Source organism: Vulpes vulpes, chromosome 5 (assembly GCF_048418805.1).
Source record: "Vulpes vulpes isolate BD-2025 chromosome 5, VulVul3, whole genome shotgun sequence".
NCBI lineage: Eukaryota > Metazoa > Chordata > Mammalia > Carnivora > Canidae > Vulpes > Vulpes vulpes.
Window position 1 is genome coordinate 71,512,723 of NC_132784.1, and position 17,254 is coordinate 71,529,976.

Sequence of the window (17,254 nt, forward strand, 5' to 3'; positions counted from 1 at the left end):
TTCCAGCATTTCTTTCTGTCCCCTGAATGATGGACTGTCCACATGACCACTAGCACTAGGATTCAGAGTGAGCTGGCCCCATTTTTGGGATGCAAAGACTCAAACCTTGCCAAAGCTGTTCTGGGTCACAGCATTTGTGCTGGGTCTGACACTACAGCTTTACAGTATACCTAGAGCCATTTTGCCAGAGCTGAGCTTTTGAGAATTACACAAGTCTTATGACTTGTACGATATGCCCTCCTCATTAAGTATCTAGAGAAGTAGATGACTGTAAGTTCTTTGAACTTTATATATTATATACTATTATATCTGAGTGAGTGATAGTACCTTTCCTGAGCATGGCTATAATATCAGCACAATATTGAACCTTGAAAAAGACATCTGTCTGTCTTCCATTTTTCAATTTTCTTATGTACCCAAAGAATGGGCATTATGGAAACTGTTGTCTTCAGAAGAGGAATGGACCAAACAGCCCATTTCAGTGAGCGCCTCTGCCCAGAAAGTATGATCAGAGCCTCTGTCCAAGGAGACATGTGGAAGAGTGTGGTCTGAGGTGGGTGGCTCTTTCTTAGAGAGTTCTCTCTCTAGGGTGTTCTTATTGCTGCTCCTTGTTTTTAGCCCGGAGGAGAACCGGGGAATCTATCAGGTCTATCCTATCTCCAGCTTGCACTGATTTACACCTGAGGCTCCCGGGAGCCGGGGAAGCAGTGCACGTGGGCCACCGCTACAGCAAGAGCTGAAAGAAGACCCCCGAAGCCGCCGCCAGGAGCCCATGGAGGTGCTGAGAGGAGCCGCAGTGAAGTTTGACCTCTCAGAACTTTTCTAAAGCACCCAGTCCCCGCCGGAGAATAAGGCAAACAAATATTAAGGGGAGGAAATCGAATATGTATGCTGAACCTTGAAGTGACATCTGAGCGTTTAAAAAAGTGCCCAGTTGGGAATTACAATAGAGTGACGCTTTTTTCTTCCCCACTGAGCAAATTAAAATTACAAGCTCAGAATTTATTTACCTAGCCATTAATGAAACATCAAATGCTCCCTGTCCTGAAGAGGCGGGAACATGCTTCCTGCTGGTGTATCTTATCATCCAAGAGTGTCTCCTCCTCACAGACTTCCATCCCAAATAAGTCAGGTGAGTGGTTTCAGTATGTTTTCCATAAGCGCTTACTTTGTTTGCGCCAGGCAGTACTAGCGCTCTCCCCACCTTTCTACTCCAGGTGCTGCGTGCCCCCCAACTGTACCCCAGCATCTTTCCTGTCTGCAGCCAGGTTAGGCGCACCTGGCTTTGGAGCCCCACTCCTCAAGAACTGATACTTATGATGTGGGATAGTTATTTTAAAGAGGTGTCCATACACTTGATGGTTTAAATATGCATACTTTCCCTTCCCCCATTCAAATGGAGATAGCTGCAAAGATATTCCAACCTGAAAGGATCCATATGTTCGAGGGTTATTGTTCCAAAAGCTGCCTGTTGTCTTCTTGGGATTGATTACAGGCTTTGGCTGTTCCAGGAATTCAGAGCTTCAGAATTCAGCTTATGATTTGGGGATATGGGGAATTTGTCTTGCATGGGCTGCTTATCTGCCTTGATTTTGATAGAGTTGCTTCAGGGAGGTGTGTGGGCAGGACTTGGCATGGGTCCAGGGGAAATGAAAGCCGAGGCGGCATCCAGGCTGTGAACGGCTCCGGCTCCGGGGGCTCTCAGGGGGACAGCGTCTGTAGCTTTCCAGAGAACATTCTATGTTGTTCCCCAACGTGAAGCCGTATCCTTCATTGCCAGTTGTAAAACTGCTTGTGAGATCATGAATTTGAGGCAGTGGTTGCTGATGGCTGCAGCATTAAAGAGCAATTGCACATTTTGGAAGAATAAGAAGAAAGCTTTAAGGATCCGAATAGTCTGCTGGCTTTAGAACTGTCATGACTGGGAACAATGAGTCTTTAGAAGGCAAGGTGGACCAGAGATGTTTATAGCTCACCTCTTAGGTCATACTCATTTCTTGGTGCTTGAAAATTGGTGCCTGGGGTTCTCATTAATCGTGATCGCGGTATATTTGCTACTGTCTGACTGGTTAGGATCAGGAATTGGCAGCATTAATTTCTAGGTTCCCAACCAGCCTTTGAGTTAGATTGAGATTGAAGATTTGAGGATTGCGGCTCTCACGTTGACACTCTACTCGTTTGTACAGCCAGGCCGCTAATTACACTCGGGGCCTAGATCTCTGGGGCTGGATTGCAGAGCTCCTCTAACTTAGAGCAGTCCACTCAGGCAGGATTGTGTCTGCCCTATGTACTACTCTATGCCTAGTGCTTGACACATAGTGGATATTTGGTAAATATTGACTGAATGAGCGAACTTAATGTATTTGGACCTTGGATTTTCATATATATATATATATATATATATATATATATATATATATTCTGTGAGTAAAATTATAAGGAGTTGTTCAAAGTTAAATGATTCTGTGTTCTATATTCAGTGAGAGAATCCAAATAGAGGTCTGCTTGCTGGCCTGCCAAACACCTAGGGAAGAATAATTTCATACTAACTACTTACCTGGTTGGGACAATGGGATTCTCAACCCTCACTTTGTAATTTAACTTTGTTCTTAAAATGAAATCCATAAAACTTTTTCCTTGTTATCCGCTTGTTCCTTTTTCCCTGCTTTCCTACCCCAACCCAGAAGTAATCTTACCATCCTCTTAACTCTTTGTTGGGGGGGGGGGTGCTTTTTCAACTGCATCCTTGCTTTCTTTCATCTCTAGCTTTTCATGCAAATGACATTAGCTTTTCTAAATGGTAAGCTCCTAAGTAACAAGATCTTTGCTTTATTTTTGTATTCTCTCTTTGAAGTGTAAAACTGTCCCTAAAAACTATGCCTAGTGAAGGGCGCCTGGGTGGCTCAGTCAGTTAAACATCCAAATCTTGACTTCAGCCCAGGTCATGATCTCAGGGTCATGAGATTGAGTCCTGTGTCAAACTTCATGCTCAGTGTGGAGTCCACTTGAGATTCTCTCTCTCTTCCTCTGCCCCTCCCTCTGTGTGCACTTGTGTGTACTCTCTCTTGCAAAATAAATAATTTATAATTTTAAGAAATTATGCTGAGTGAAAAAAGCCAATCCCAAAAGGTTGCATACTATGTAATTCCACTTACATAGTCCTCTTCTTCAAATTATAAAATTACAGAAATGGAGACTACATTAGTGCATTAGTGGTTGCCTGTGGATGGAGGGGAGGATGTCTCTAAAAGATCAGCAGGAAGAGCTTTGTGGTGACAGGGATACTCTGTATCTTAACTGTGTCAATGTTGTGTTGTAAAGTCACACTAGTTTTGCAAGCTATTGCCATAGGAGGAAACTGGGTGAAGCTCTGTTCATTTATTTCTTACAGCTGCTTTTGAATTTGCAATTATCTCAAAATGTTTAATGGAAAAAAATAGTGGTGGCTCAGTAAGTATCTTTGAATTGAATGCATAAATAATTAATAATAGGACTATCAAATCTCTCTCTCCCTAAGCTTTAATGATGATTTTAGCTTGCTGTTCAATTGCCTTTCTAAAACTTGATATTAGGATTAATATTTTTAAGGTAGATGGAACAGCTCTGGATTAAAAAAAATGCTGTTGAGGACATCCTTCCTTTTGACAGTTTGGACTTTATTCTAGTTTTTCCCTTATATTGTAAGCCACCCCAAGTCATTTTTTGGAAATGCTTGGGATATAAATAAATAATTTGAAAGATTCCCTCAACTGCTTGATTACCCACTAGGAGATTATGGGGGTTAAGCAGATGTATGGGGAGGGCATTATGCTGAATGAACTCATTATATAATCATTTTTGAACTGCATTGATGCTTTAGCCAGGATTACAGAGTTTATGGTCAGTGCTACTTCTTCCCTTTGCACAGTGAGAAAGAAACAGGGTTTTGGCCATTTTGTAGTAGCATCCCTGATTGCAAGTGGTAGAAGTCACCAGGGCAGTGACTTGAAGTAAGGAGAGTTTCCCCCCCTTGCTGGACAGAGCTCAGATCTTTAGTCCCCGATCTTTTAAATTGAGCCTCACCAAAATCAACTTGAAATTCTGAAGGCTGGGTCATGGTTATTTACTAAAGTTTTGTTTCCACTCATGTGGGATTTAAAGAGAGTAGCTATTTGACTTATGATCACTATTCTTCTTTTAACTTCATTGAACAATCCCCTGGGACCAGACTTAGAAATTGTACCCCTTCCCCAGAGCTGGGGTTATGGAAATACAAATGATTTCATGTTTAGTGGGTCTTAAGGAGTGCAAGATTGGAAAACCCACGACCCAGTCGTGACCCATCCCATCCTTCTCCTGTCGCCTCAAACTCACGTCTGTCCTTCCTTTGTTATTATCTCTCGGGAGATTCATTGCCTCACAAAAAATAGTGGTTAAATTTAATCTTTTATTCAGCAGCCTTTTGCTTGTATCTCCTTTTCTGTCCTGGAGCCTCACAGATTACAAGATTCTAGTGGGCCCATGGATGTCACATGTAGGATCCCACTAGATTGGTGCACAGCTGACAGGACTTCCTTCTCTCAATGGTGCGAGCATGTGGCTTTCTTTCCAAATGGGAACCGCATTCATGGAGAGCCTTTAGCTTTTAGAAGACAAGTACCAAGGGGGAACAAAGGGTTTTGTGGACTTCCCCACCTCCTCTCCTTACCCCATTCTACTTTCAGCTTGGACAGTGTGCACAATTGACTCTTCCTGTGTCTGCACAAGCACTGGTGGCGAACATGAACTCTGAATATGATTTCAGACATTCCCACCTGACCTTGTTTCCCAAGTGAGGGACTGAGCTTGGGGAGCTGAGGTGCTTTTTAGACTCAGAAGAGTGGGGAATCCCATGACTTCACAAACAGATGCCTGGCCTGGGAGTTAGGTCTGAGTCTAGACTTGAAGTAAGAGTGTGATATTAGGAGAACTAGTTCCTCTTTAGCTCTGTTTCCTCATCTGTACCATGAGGGAGCCAGACTGAATGAGCTCTGTCTTCCAAATGGTCTCTTGCTGCAAATTTCTGAGGTGTCATGGGCAGGGGTCAGCAGCCCAAAAGGCCAGAAGTGTGCATCTTCTCCTTACCATCTGCAGAAGGCACCTGGTTGCACCATCTGGTGAGCTGGCACAAGTAAGGATGAGGAGAAGGTGTTCAAACCACATTCTCTAGCAGTGCCTTTTGGATCGTGGTGACCACTGCAAGATCTAACAGCACACATTCCTCTATCAACTCTGGCCAATGCCAGCCTGTCTCTTTTGCCTTCATCACTGCCCTGAGCCTGAAGAAAGAACTTGAAAGGAATGGAGAGCATGTCTCCTGGAACCAAGGCATGAACCTTCAGCCAGATGGGGGCACATAGGATTGCTGCCCAAATCCCAGAAGCCTTCCATGATCCTGGCTTTCCTGTGTGGCTTATTTTAAGCAGACCCCTGTCTTGGGTTGGAAAGGTTTCTCAGGCAGACTGAAGTGATCTAACAGGTAAATCTTAATACTTAGCACAGTGTGTACATCTATTTGTCAAAACCAATCAGCATTAGGGAACTCGGGGTGACACCTGCAGGGCTCCCTTGCACTAGATGTCTAGCATTAGCAATTAGTTCATTGTGTCTCAGGCATGGACAGAGGCTCTTTGGCTTTTTGCAAAGCACCCCCTTGACAAAAACTACCAACTGCCAGTGTGATTAAAAGCATGAGCTGAAAATAAGGCCAATCAGGCTGGAGCTCTCCGTTCCACTTTGTTTCAGGAAATGCCAAATATAAAAGGTGAGTTCTGTTCCCAGAGGGCTGAGAGTGAATCTGATAACTGGCTCTTCTGTTAAAACTGGCTAGGAATTGGAATGCAGCCAGCTTGCCCTTTCCCATCTGGGCAGCAGGCGAGACAAGCCTGGGGAAAGAGTGGCCACTAATTCAAAGACATTCACAAGTTGGGTTCCTTGCAGCTCTGCCTCTGCTGACCCAGGCACGCATGACCACAGGGTTCAGGCTGGCTCCTAGAGTTCTCTTCTACTTTGATGGTTAGGGATTGACACAACCCAGGGGGCATGCACCAGGGAGAGAGGTGAAACCCTGGCCTGGTTTGATGCGCCTTGGATCTGTATTTGCTGCATTTCCCTCACCACTCCTTAGTCTGTCTCTGGGCTCCTGAATACTGATCCATATGGTATCCCTCTCACCCAGTAGCAATATCCCAGTGGAACCGTGCCTTTGAAAGTGTGATGACTATAGCAGCCACTTCAGAGAGTTACTTTTCTCCTAAAGCTGACCCATGATTTCATAATTGTATATCCCAGATGGGCACCACCTGTTGTTACACCTTCCCCCTTCTCCCCTCCCTGGTCTGTTTCCTGAATCTGACTATGGTTAGCACACACCCGGGGTTTAAAATGCACTCTCTGAGCTGGCTTAGAATATAGTGCATTAGCTAGCCTCTTTTCAGGAACATTTATTGGGTACCCATATGTGTATGGCATTTTAAACCGAAGTTAAATAATGCAGGCCATGTACTTTAGAAACTTGTAACTTGCAACTGATCACAGTTGACGAGTTAGTTTCTTAGTAAGGAAAAATATATAAGATTTTATCCCTAAAAGGACATTAGAAGTCACTTAATCCAACCCCTTTTTTTGCAGATGGCAAAATGAAAGCAGGGCAACCTGAGCAGGTTGCTTGCACAACTCCTCAGTGGCAGAGCTAGTCCTTCATCATCCACTTTGACCAGGTCCGCATGGTGCACTTTTTTGTAGCATGTAATCTAGGTTGCCTCTTTTGCCTTTGAAACAAAGGTAGAAGATCTTAGTTTGATCACCTAGCATGGGGAAGCCACAGAAGACCTTGGAAGTTTAAGAAGAGAAAGAGAGAAAAAGAATAGATAACTCTGCAGAGAGCTCAGGGAGGGCAGTTGGGAGTCCAGAGAAGAGCAGATTTCCATAAGAAGTGGTTAGGACCAAGATTGTAAACATCAGAGTGGAAGGAAGCAGTTAGAGCATGGTATTATGTTGTTGCAGTCTCCATTTGAAGAGTGATACGGAAATAGGCCCCAAATGTAAAGACCATTAAATTATTGCTAAGCCCTTAACTAAGGCATAGAGTTTTTTTTTTCTTTTTCTTTTTTCTTTTTTTAAGGCATAGAGTTTTAATAGAGGCTCTGTCTTCAAACTTGTGCATGATTAAAAATACATGAGATTGGTGTATACGGAGGACTTCAACAGTACAGGCAAACAATCGAGTAGTGGCACAGTGACCTGCGCATAGCCAGTGGAGCACTGTTACAGAGCTCTAGGGATTTAATGTGAAGTTTTAGATGCCCGCGCTGCAATATATAAAGGCATCTGTTAGTAATGACAAAAGGCTGACCCCAGAGCATTTCCCTGAGGTAAAAAGAAAAAAGCTGAATTAGAGTGGGAGGTGGATAGTCAGGAGGAGAGGGGGTGGAATTTGAGTTCTTGCTCTTCTGGCTGGGAAGATGCTTTACTGTCTACATAATCGACTTCGTACTACACTGGGGCTCGATTAGAGAGGGCCCATCCTGCTCAGCTCCACTCCGTTTTGATCCCGTAGTCAGCTGCAGAGTTATAGATGAAGTGACAAGGATGGTATCTTGATTGTATCCAGCTGCCTGGAGTAAGTCAAGGGCAGAGAGGCCCCGCGTGAGGAACAGCGCTCACTCACGGCTCCAAAGGAATCTGAAATCCAGGACACCTCGGAGGCTTTTCGAACAGCGGAGTTTAGCATTTTGTGACCCAGCACCACCCAATTAAGTCCCTGTGGAGAGAAGTCTGATAAATGGCTTCAGCTAATAGGAAGAAGATTGAAATCCTAACAGCATTTGGCCTAAAACTGAGCTGATGTTATTATGGTTCTTGCAAACAGGGGCAGAGTGTATGGATTGGAGGGCTGTGTTGCCTCAGAATAGCTATGGATTGGAGGAGAATGCAGCTTCCGTCCATCAGGGGTGTGACCCATGGATGCCTCTCTATCCGACCCCCCCCAACCCTCCCCCCAGCTAGCCCACCTCAGTGGGTCGTGTGTAGTTACTTGTGCCTGGACCCTTGCAGAACCTCTTTAATTCCATGGAGGGGAAGCCAAGAGTGGGTACCAGTGTGACTGGACCAGGCAGGTGCCTGGTGCTAACAGAAGGAAACTGGCAGTGCATCTGATGGCATGTGCCCAGGCCCCCAAACCAGACAGAAGCCCTGGCTCACATGCTATGTTGTTGCTCTGGGCTCTGTAAAACCGTAATAGTATATTATTTTAATCTACTGAAATCCAAACCTAGAGTAGGAACACAGCAGCAGCCTCACACATCTGAGGAAATGTTCGACATGGCTTCGTTTGTCTGCAGCTTTTATGATGGTGGCTGTGGCTGATTAACTCTGTTGGGTACAACATGGTGTTAATGAGGCCAAGGCTGTGGGTTTGAGAGATCTGTTAGGTGAACCGGTGTCACACAAAGGAAACTCCAGACCATGCTCAAGACCCGGGTTAGATATCCCATAAAGGCATGTGAATGATCACAGGAGGACTGGGGAGGACGGTGTAATGACAGCGAATATCGCTTCCCCGCTTCTGGAAAAGCAGTTTAAAACATGTGCTTCAGCGATAGTGAATTATTACTGTGATCTTCACACGCAAAGGAGATCACATTATTATTAATGGTAACCGTTGATCAGTACTGTCATTGACTTCCTTTCTGAATTAAGGAGAACACTAGCTCTGCCTGCGAGGGAAAGAGAAAGGCTCTTCGGGCCCTTCTTTATTGTCCGCTTTTTTGCCTCCTGAGATCTTGCGTTCCACGTGTGCCTATGGAACACTGTCCTGTGTGGGCACTGCTTTTTGTGCTTGGGAAACCACAGTGAATAAGACAAAGCCTCTGTCTTCGTGGAGACAAAATTCTGTGGGAGGAAAATACGTAATAAATAAGGAAACAATAAATAACTGAAACAATTTCAAGAGATTGGAAGTTTGGTGGAGGAAAGGACAGGGAGGAGATGTGATGAATAATGGCCGGGAGGGAGACAGTGTTTACCTTGGGTGGGAAAGTCTGAAAAGGCCTCTTGAAAGGAGGTGACATTTAGGCAGAGACCTGACTGATGGGCAAGGGCTGGCTTTCTGAAGTGCTGGGACAACATTCCAGTCGAAGAAATAGATGAAGAGGTCATGATTCCAGAACAGCAAGGCCACCAAAATGTGGGAGAATGTGGTGTGAGAGGAGAGGTTGGACATTGGCTGGGCCCTTTAGGGGGTGTTAAGGAGTTTGGCTATTATTCTTGGTCAGCGGGAATCCATTTTTTTGTTTTGTTTCAGGGGTGGAACAATTCTTGACGATTTTGGAGGGTGTTGGGTTGAAGTGTGTCTCCCTAAACAGTTATGTTGAAATCCTAACCCTTAAGAAACCTGATTTGGAAATAGGATCTCTTTAGAAGTAATGGAGTTAAAATGAGGTCATTAGGGTAGGCCTTAATCCACTTTGACTGATACCCTTATAAAAAGAAATTTGGACACACACATACACACTGAGGGAGGAAGGCTGTATGAAGACAAAGGTTAGGAGAGATGCATCTAATGCACCTACAAGCCAAGGAGTGCCCAAAATTGACAGCCAGCCATAGAAGCTAGAAAGCAGCAAGGAAGGATGGTTCCCCTATAGTTGTCAGAGGGAGCAGGGCCCTGCCAACACCTTGATTTCAGACTTCTAGATTTCTGTTGTTTTAAGCCATGTTGTATGGTGACTTTGTTACAGTATCCCTAGCAAACTACAAAAGGGGCAGGAGGTGCTGGCACATGGCTCTGCCCTTGGGAAAGCAATGATGCATCCTCCCTGGACTCAGTGACATGTGGGTGTTGGGGAAGCATCTGTCTGCTGTAGCATATGACCATATAACATATATATATATATATAATGAAAATAAATATATAATGAAGACACACACACACACACACACACACCCTGTTGGTTGAGATACCCTCAACTAGATCTTTTTCACCTTACCAGAGGGTTCCCCGGTAAACTTGTAAGTTGGGGCACCTGGGTGGCTCAGTCAATTAAGCATCTGACTCTTGATTTTAGCTCAGGTTATGATCTCAGAGTTGAGATTGAGCCCCACATCTGGCTCTGTGCAGAGTCTGCTTGTCCCTCTCCCTCTGCTCTTCCCCCTGCTTGTATGCTCATTCTCCGTCTTTGTCTTTGAAATAAACAAAGACATAAAATCTTTAATAAAAAAAATGTGCTCAGAACACTTACATTAACCTAAAGTGGGGCAAAATCATCTAACACAAAGCCTATTTTATAATATTAAAGTATTGAGTATCCCATGTAATTTATTTTAATACTGAAAGGAAAAAACAGAATAGTTGTCTGAGTACAGGATGATCTTAAGTGTACTGATTGTTGACTGTCGGCAATTGTGTGGCGGACAAGCTGCAGCTTGCTGCCACTGCCCGGTGCATAAGAGAGGATCATACTACATATTGCTGGCCCAGGAAGAGATAAAAAATTTGAAGTAGGTTTCTACTGAATGCATATTACTTTTTTACCATCGTGAAGTCGAAAAATCATAAGTTGAACTATTGCCAGTTAGGGACCATCTGTATTCTAATATTCTTTTAGGAATAGTCCTGTTAGAGATATTGTGGAAATAATGGTTTGGGAGGGTGAGAGTGGAGGCAAGGACAGGCGTTAGAGGCCTATTAACAACAATCTAGGTGAGAGATGATGGTGGGTTGAGCTCAAGAGTGGGCTGGGAGAGTTGGTGAGAGGTGGTCAGAAGTAGAGCCAGCAGAACTTGCTGATGGATGGGGTGTGGGGAAGAAAGAAGTAGAGGAATAAAGACTGACTAGTGGCTTTTGGGCTGGGGCGGTCTGGGTAGACGATTTATTGAGATGGAGAGGATTAAGAGAATGGCATATCTGGGGATAGGGGCTCAGGAGTATGCATGCACTGGACATGTTAAGTTTTAGGTGCCTATTGTTTATCCAGTTGAAGATATTGAGTAGTTGGTTATCTCAGGAACATTCTGGGCTAAACGAATTTAGAGATCAGTAGATTATAGAAGGTGTTAAAAATGATTGAAACTAGCTGAAATGATTCAACTTGTTTAAAGAAGAGACCAGGGCACAGGACTGGACCCTCAGGAGTTCTGTTGTTTAGGGGCCTGGTAAAGGATGAGGAATCGTGGTTGCTGAGAAGTGGCACCATGAACAACTACTAAGTTGTCCATACTTCTTAATGGCATGAACTTCCTCTTTAAAGGTTAAACTAAATTATACAGAAATACATGAGGAAAGTATTGGGAGTACCCCATCCCCAGTATACCAGATTCTGTTTCACAAAACTGTATCTAAGAGCCTTCCCAAATATGGAAATCAAGTTTTTGTTTTCAGTATGTTATAGATTATAGAATCAGACACATTCTTTCTACATGCGGCTTCTAAAAGGTCATAAGGATGGCTGTGTTCTCTAGGGAATTAGAGTTTTAAAAAAGTTTTTTTTAGAAACAGACTCTCTAGGGCACCTGGATGGTGCAATTAAGTGTCTGATTCTTGGTTTCAGCTCAGGTCATGATTTCAGGGTCATGGGATTGAGCCTCATGTCAGGCTATGCGCTGGGTGTGGTGTTCACTTAAGACTTTTTCTCCCTCTGCCCCTCTCCACTGCTTACTCGCTCACTCACTCAGTCTCTCTCCCTAAATAAATAAATCTTTAGAAACAGAGACTAAGTTTTCACAATGGCCAAATTTAATGCAAATATGGGCAGTCAAGGGGCACCTGGGTGGCTTAATTGGTTCAGTGTCTGCCTTCAGCTCTGGCATGATCCCATTGTCCTAGGCTCCCTGCTTGGTGGGGAGTCTGCTTCTCCCTCTTCTTCTGCCCCTCTCCCACCACTGTGCACTTGTTCTCTTTCTCCCTCTCTCTAATAAATAAATAAAATCTTCAAAAAAAAAAAACAACAACCGAGGACCGTCAAGTTGCAGGAGTCCATGTATCCATGTATTCTTCACATGTGCGTACATTAAGAATGGAACCTGTTTCTATAATCATGTGTTAAGAGATTGCATACCTTGGCCCAATTTAGTGAGCCGTTACTACATTACTTGAAATTTCCCAGCAATGGCAGGGGGATTTGGAGGAAATTAGAATCCACATCTGACTTTGAATATTGACAGAGTAACTAGCCCCTGTTTAATGCAGTATCTTCAGAAGCCCATTTCAGCCTTAGCTGGTCAAGATCTGGCTCTGGGGAGTCTGTCTGTACCGTTTGGGTAACGTAGCACTGTGCCTGGTCACTGTCTGAACTGGGAAGTGATTGTGGATGTGTTTCTCCCCTCAGGTCTGGCGGGAGTTTCCTGACCGCTTAGTGGGTTACCCAGGTCGTCTGCATCTCTGGGACCACGAGATGAGTAAGTGGAAGTATGAATCTGAGTGGACCAACGAGGTATCCATGGTGCTCACGGGGGCAGCTTTTTATCACAAGGTAAGGTTGGGGGTGGGGCAGGGGCATGCCAGGCTGGGGCATGTGGGTCTGAAGTGACAAAACTGCGTGCATGACACTTGTGCTGCGTGGCCCAATTGAATTTCTGCCGAGTGTAGGAAAAAATGTCCTACTCAGAGAGCTTACAGAGGCCATGTTGTAGTGGGTGTCAACTATACTTCAGTTAAAGAAAGAAAGGCTATGTTGTGTGGTTTTTGTTACTTTTCTTACTATGCAAATAATGCATGCTCATAATAGAAAATAGGGAAAATCCATAACAAATTTTATAAGAAAAGTCGCACACATACAAAAAAGTTCTTTGTAGTCCTATCACTTAGCGATAACCATTGTTATTGTGTAAATGTTTTCTCCAATTTGCCTTTGGAGAAAACTTACTTACATATACTTCTGTGTAAACATTCTCATTAGCCTGCTTTTTGCATGTATTATGAGTTCCTTTAACATCACCATTCCTTCATAACATAATTGCTAATATGGTATTCTAATATCCATAAATCATGTGTAACTATTCTTCTATCACTGGATATTTAGATTGTCTCAGGGTTTTTTTGGCTATTTTAGATAATGCTTAATTTCTAATGCTTAGTGATCAGTATCCATTTTCATAACTGTTTGTACTTGTGATCATTATGATAGATTTCTAGAAGTGGAATTATATCAAAGGGAATGAACATTTTGTAGAGGTTTTAAGATTATATATATGTCTGTTTTCTTCAGAATTGTTTGTGCCAATTTACATTCCCATCAACAAAATATAAAACTGTTACCATAACTCGTCTTGCATGAAATATATAAAAAAAGGGAAAAAATCAAACTGAGCTGGTTTGATACTTGAAAAAGGATCTCTTTTCACTATGATTTGACCACTGTGGTTGAAATGCCTTTTGTATCTTTTGTATTTCCTCTCTTCTGAGAATCATCACTTCATATTTTTTACTTTTTTTATTAGGGAGAGGTTGAAATTGCTTTGGACTTTAGAATATTCAGTTTGATGGTAGAGTGCTCCTGGGAGTGTATGGTTGAGTTGACTATAATACCTTGTCCCTTGTCATCAGTTGTACAAGGTACTGATGTCAGGAGAACATCTGCTTCTCTCTCCGGCCCAGTGTAGTTAATTTAACAGAATCGTGTTATATTGATTGCATGTTGGTTTCTCACTGCTGCTGTGTACTTTTCAGGGCTCTCAATCCAGAAATGGGTTTTGTTCTTAGCAATAATTGAATAAGTTTATAATTCTTGGGGTTTATGGTCATATATTGTGTACATTCCCCCCTGTCCATGAATTTCTGCACTATCTCATACATGTAGGTTATGGCAGCTTCAAAACTGCCTCATTTGGGGGCGCCTGGGTGGTTCAGTCATTTGAGCGTTTGACTCTTGATTTCAGCTCAGGTCATGATTTCAGAGTCCAGGGTTCAAGCCCCATGTTGGGCTTTGTGCTCAGCATGGAGCCTGCTTGTTTCTCCCTTGCCCTCTCCCTCTGCCCCTTCCCCCTGCTTGTGCACACACACACCTACTCTCTCTCTCTAAAATGAATAAATCTTAAAAAAAAAAATTGCCTTATTTTGTATTTTTTTTTAAAAAGTGCACACCTTTGTAGTGTCAGTCTACCATGAGTTTATCTGTTTCTATTTGCAATCTGTGGACAGAAAGTAGAACATAAGATGGAGTACAGTGGCTCAAGGTGAAGAACTGAGTAGAGGTCAGTGTGTAGTGTGTCTCTGGCTGATGTTTTATTTATCAAACATAGGATATATGAGCTTGAAGGGCCTGCATTCTATAAGGGCTTCACAACCTGTCTCTCTTCTACAATAGGTGACGTTTCAAAGAATGACAGTATTAAAGATTCTTTGTCTTCTGTCCAAAAGCATTCTAATATTTCTTACAGCCTTGTGTTAATCCTAGGAGAGAAGGCTTGTCTCCACGCCATGAGTAAGTTGCCCTTTGACTATCAACCATGGGACAGTGCTATTTGAATCTTTCCTCTTTTTGTCTCACCTGACAGTATTTTAATTATCTATATACCTACAAAATGCCTGGGGATATCAAGAACTGGGTGGATGCTCATATGAACTGTGAAGACATTGCCATGAATTTCTTGGTGGCTAACGTCACAGGGAAAGCTGTCATCAAGGTAAGACATCCTGGTCTGGCTCTGCCACTAACTTTGTGATCTTTGGCAAATTTCTGTTTCTCTGGGCCTGAGAAGTTCTGATAAGTATAATTGAAGCATTGGATTATATGAACTTTAAGCTCCCTTCCAGCTTTAAGATTTTATGATTGATGTAGTCACATTTTAACACTGAAGCTAGGCTTTGATAATTTAAACATGTTTTCTTTTTCTATATGGTTTCTTTAGTTATAGTTTTTAATCTCCAGTATCAGAGATAAAGGCTGTGATGGTCAATCTACAAATCATGTTTTAAAAATTTAATTATATTCTCAAAGCTGATTTGGAATCTAGATCTGTTAAAGAATGCAACTTACATCTTTCTTAAGGTAGCTGATTTTTATTTTTTAAAGACACTAAAGAGGGGCACCTGGGTGGCTCAGTGGTTGAGTCTGATTTTGGCTCAGGTCGTGATCCCAGAATCCCAGGATCCAGTCCCACATCAGGCTCCCCGTAAGGAGCCTGCTTCTCCCTTTGCCTATGTCTCTGCCTCTCTCTATGCCTCATGAATAAATAAAGTCTTAAAAAAAAGACATTGTGAAGATAGTACACCTTGTACAGTTATAACTGTAGTTTTTCTAAACATTGTTTTTAAATATCAATCACCAGTTTTTAAAAGCACCTTTTCCATCATGTGTTAAAAGCTGAGAGTACATGAGGATCACACAAGGGGGAATGCCTGGGTGGCTCAGTGGTTGAGCATCTGCCTTTGGCTCAGGGTGTGATCCCGGAATCCTGGGATCCAGTCCCACATCGGGTTCCCCACAGGGAGCCTGCTTCTCCCTCTGCCTGTGTCTCTGCCTCTCTCTGTGTTTCTCATGAATAAATAAATAAAATCTTAAAAAAAAAAAAGGATCACATGAGTATCTCTTTATCTGTAAATGGGTGTCTATTCCTGAAACATAGATTTTGCTCAAACCAGATCCCCAGAAACAAAGAGTTTACTTTTTTTTTTTTTTTTTTAATGAGTAGAATCATCCTAACCTTTTTTCCTTCTGGATTAGAATTCCATATAAAAATGGGCAGTGCTTCTAGGCCAGATTCTGTATTGGAATCTTTGCATACTGGAAGCTTACATTGGAAGCGTGGTGTGGCATTCCCCACTGATTTTTCATGCTATGAACTGATGGGAGAAGCCCAATTAAACTGAAGTGGAGTGACCAGGGAGAGAGGAAGAGTCCCTGTCTGAGCTCTGTAAACTTGGCCCAGGCCTCACCCTGCTGCAGCCCTCTAACTCAGTCAGCAGTCACTGCAAGAGAAAGTAAAGCATGTAAACCACGAAACTAAGTTTTAAAGGAACCCCTCTTATCTCCAGAATTGCTTTTTGATGTGCTTCAAGATATTTTTAGCTGTGCTTACTTACTCCGGACAGTCGTTGCAGCATCTGTGTGCTTCTTAGCCTGGCCTTAGTTATCTAGCTTTCTCTCCTCACCCACCCCCCCCACCTCTCTATTGTTTACTTAGCTTCACTAGGTTAGGATAACAGTCTCCCTGGGTTTGCTTAGAAAATCATTAGAAGTTTAAGGTTTGGGAGAGCAAGAGGGAGAGTCAGGGAAAAGAATTCCAAGGGTGAGGGGACCATTGGATTTTTTCCTGATCGAAGGGAATTGCAAAATAACCTGACATCTTCAAGAGCATGGCACTGTTCATAGCATTTGCCATTAGCTGGAAGAAGGAAAAAGAGTGCCTGTTGGAACTAAGGTTACGGTGAAAGTTATGGGAAGCTGTATTTCATCGCCCTTATGGCTGCAAGAACAAATGGTGTTTATACAAGGACCTTGGCAGTGAGAAAACAGTCATTAAACAGGAATTAAGGAGCTTGTCATCACCACTTCTTTCCAGTTACAGAAGGCAAAAGCCCTCCAAGCCTTTTTTATTGGGCCCTTGTGAGTTGTGCTGTTGGCCAAGCCAGACAGAATTGAATGGAGGAATGGTGAGAGGTGTGTGTGTGTGTGTGTGTGTGTGTGTGTGCGCGCGCGCTTGTGTGCGCTTGCACGCACACGCATGCGCATGCACACGTGCGGGAGGAGTAAGCAGCTCAGCTTACAGAGCAGATGCACCACTGTGCACAGTGGTGTCACAAACATGATTTTACTGTCCTTGGCACTAACAACCAGGTATATTTTTTTATTTCTCTGGCAGGTAACACCACGAAAAAAATTCAAGTGTCCTGAGTGCACAGCCATTGATGGGCTTTCACTTGACCAGACGCACATGGTGGAGAGGTGAGTGAGCCTCTAACCAGAAGTTTGCCCTAGCCTCTGATCCCCATTTCCTGCCTTGGTCCTGTTTATGGGACTTGTTGGAGATATAAGGACAGCAGCTGGTAGCCATAGTCACCTCCTTTTGCACTGTGGGAATTGGGTTAGTTCAAGCCCAGGTCACCCAAAGAATTAATTTGGAATGCTACTCACTCAATTTGTAATGGCTGGAAGAGTCTTAAAAATATAGCTGGCCTTAAGCTCCAGAAGTCGGATTCTCCATGTGGACTAAGCATTTAACTATCCACAGTCGTTTGAGTGGAAGATAGTTAATTCGAAGAAAATACTAGATTGTTTTTCTGGATAGTATCTCCATG

General features: G+C 43.2%; 1 protein-coding gene across 1 annotated transcript in view; it reads left to right on the plus strand.

Moving 5' to 3' along the window:
* EXT2 (exostosin glycosyltransferase 2) overlaps positions 1-17,254 on the plus strand; it is a 135,309-nt gene that overhangs the window by 111,504 nt on the left and 6,551 nt on the right. The window contains exons 10-12 of the mRNA XM_026004140.2: positions 12,345-12,488; positions 14,512-14,640; positions 16,819-16,901. Coding sequence (XP_025859925.2) covers positions 12,345-12,488; positions 14,512-14,640; positions 16,819-16,901 — 356 coding nt within the window. The remainder of the gene's footprint in view (positions 1-12,344; positions 12,489-14,511; positions 14,641-16,818; positions 16,902-17,254) is intronic.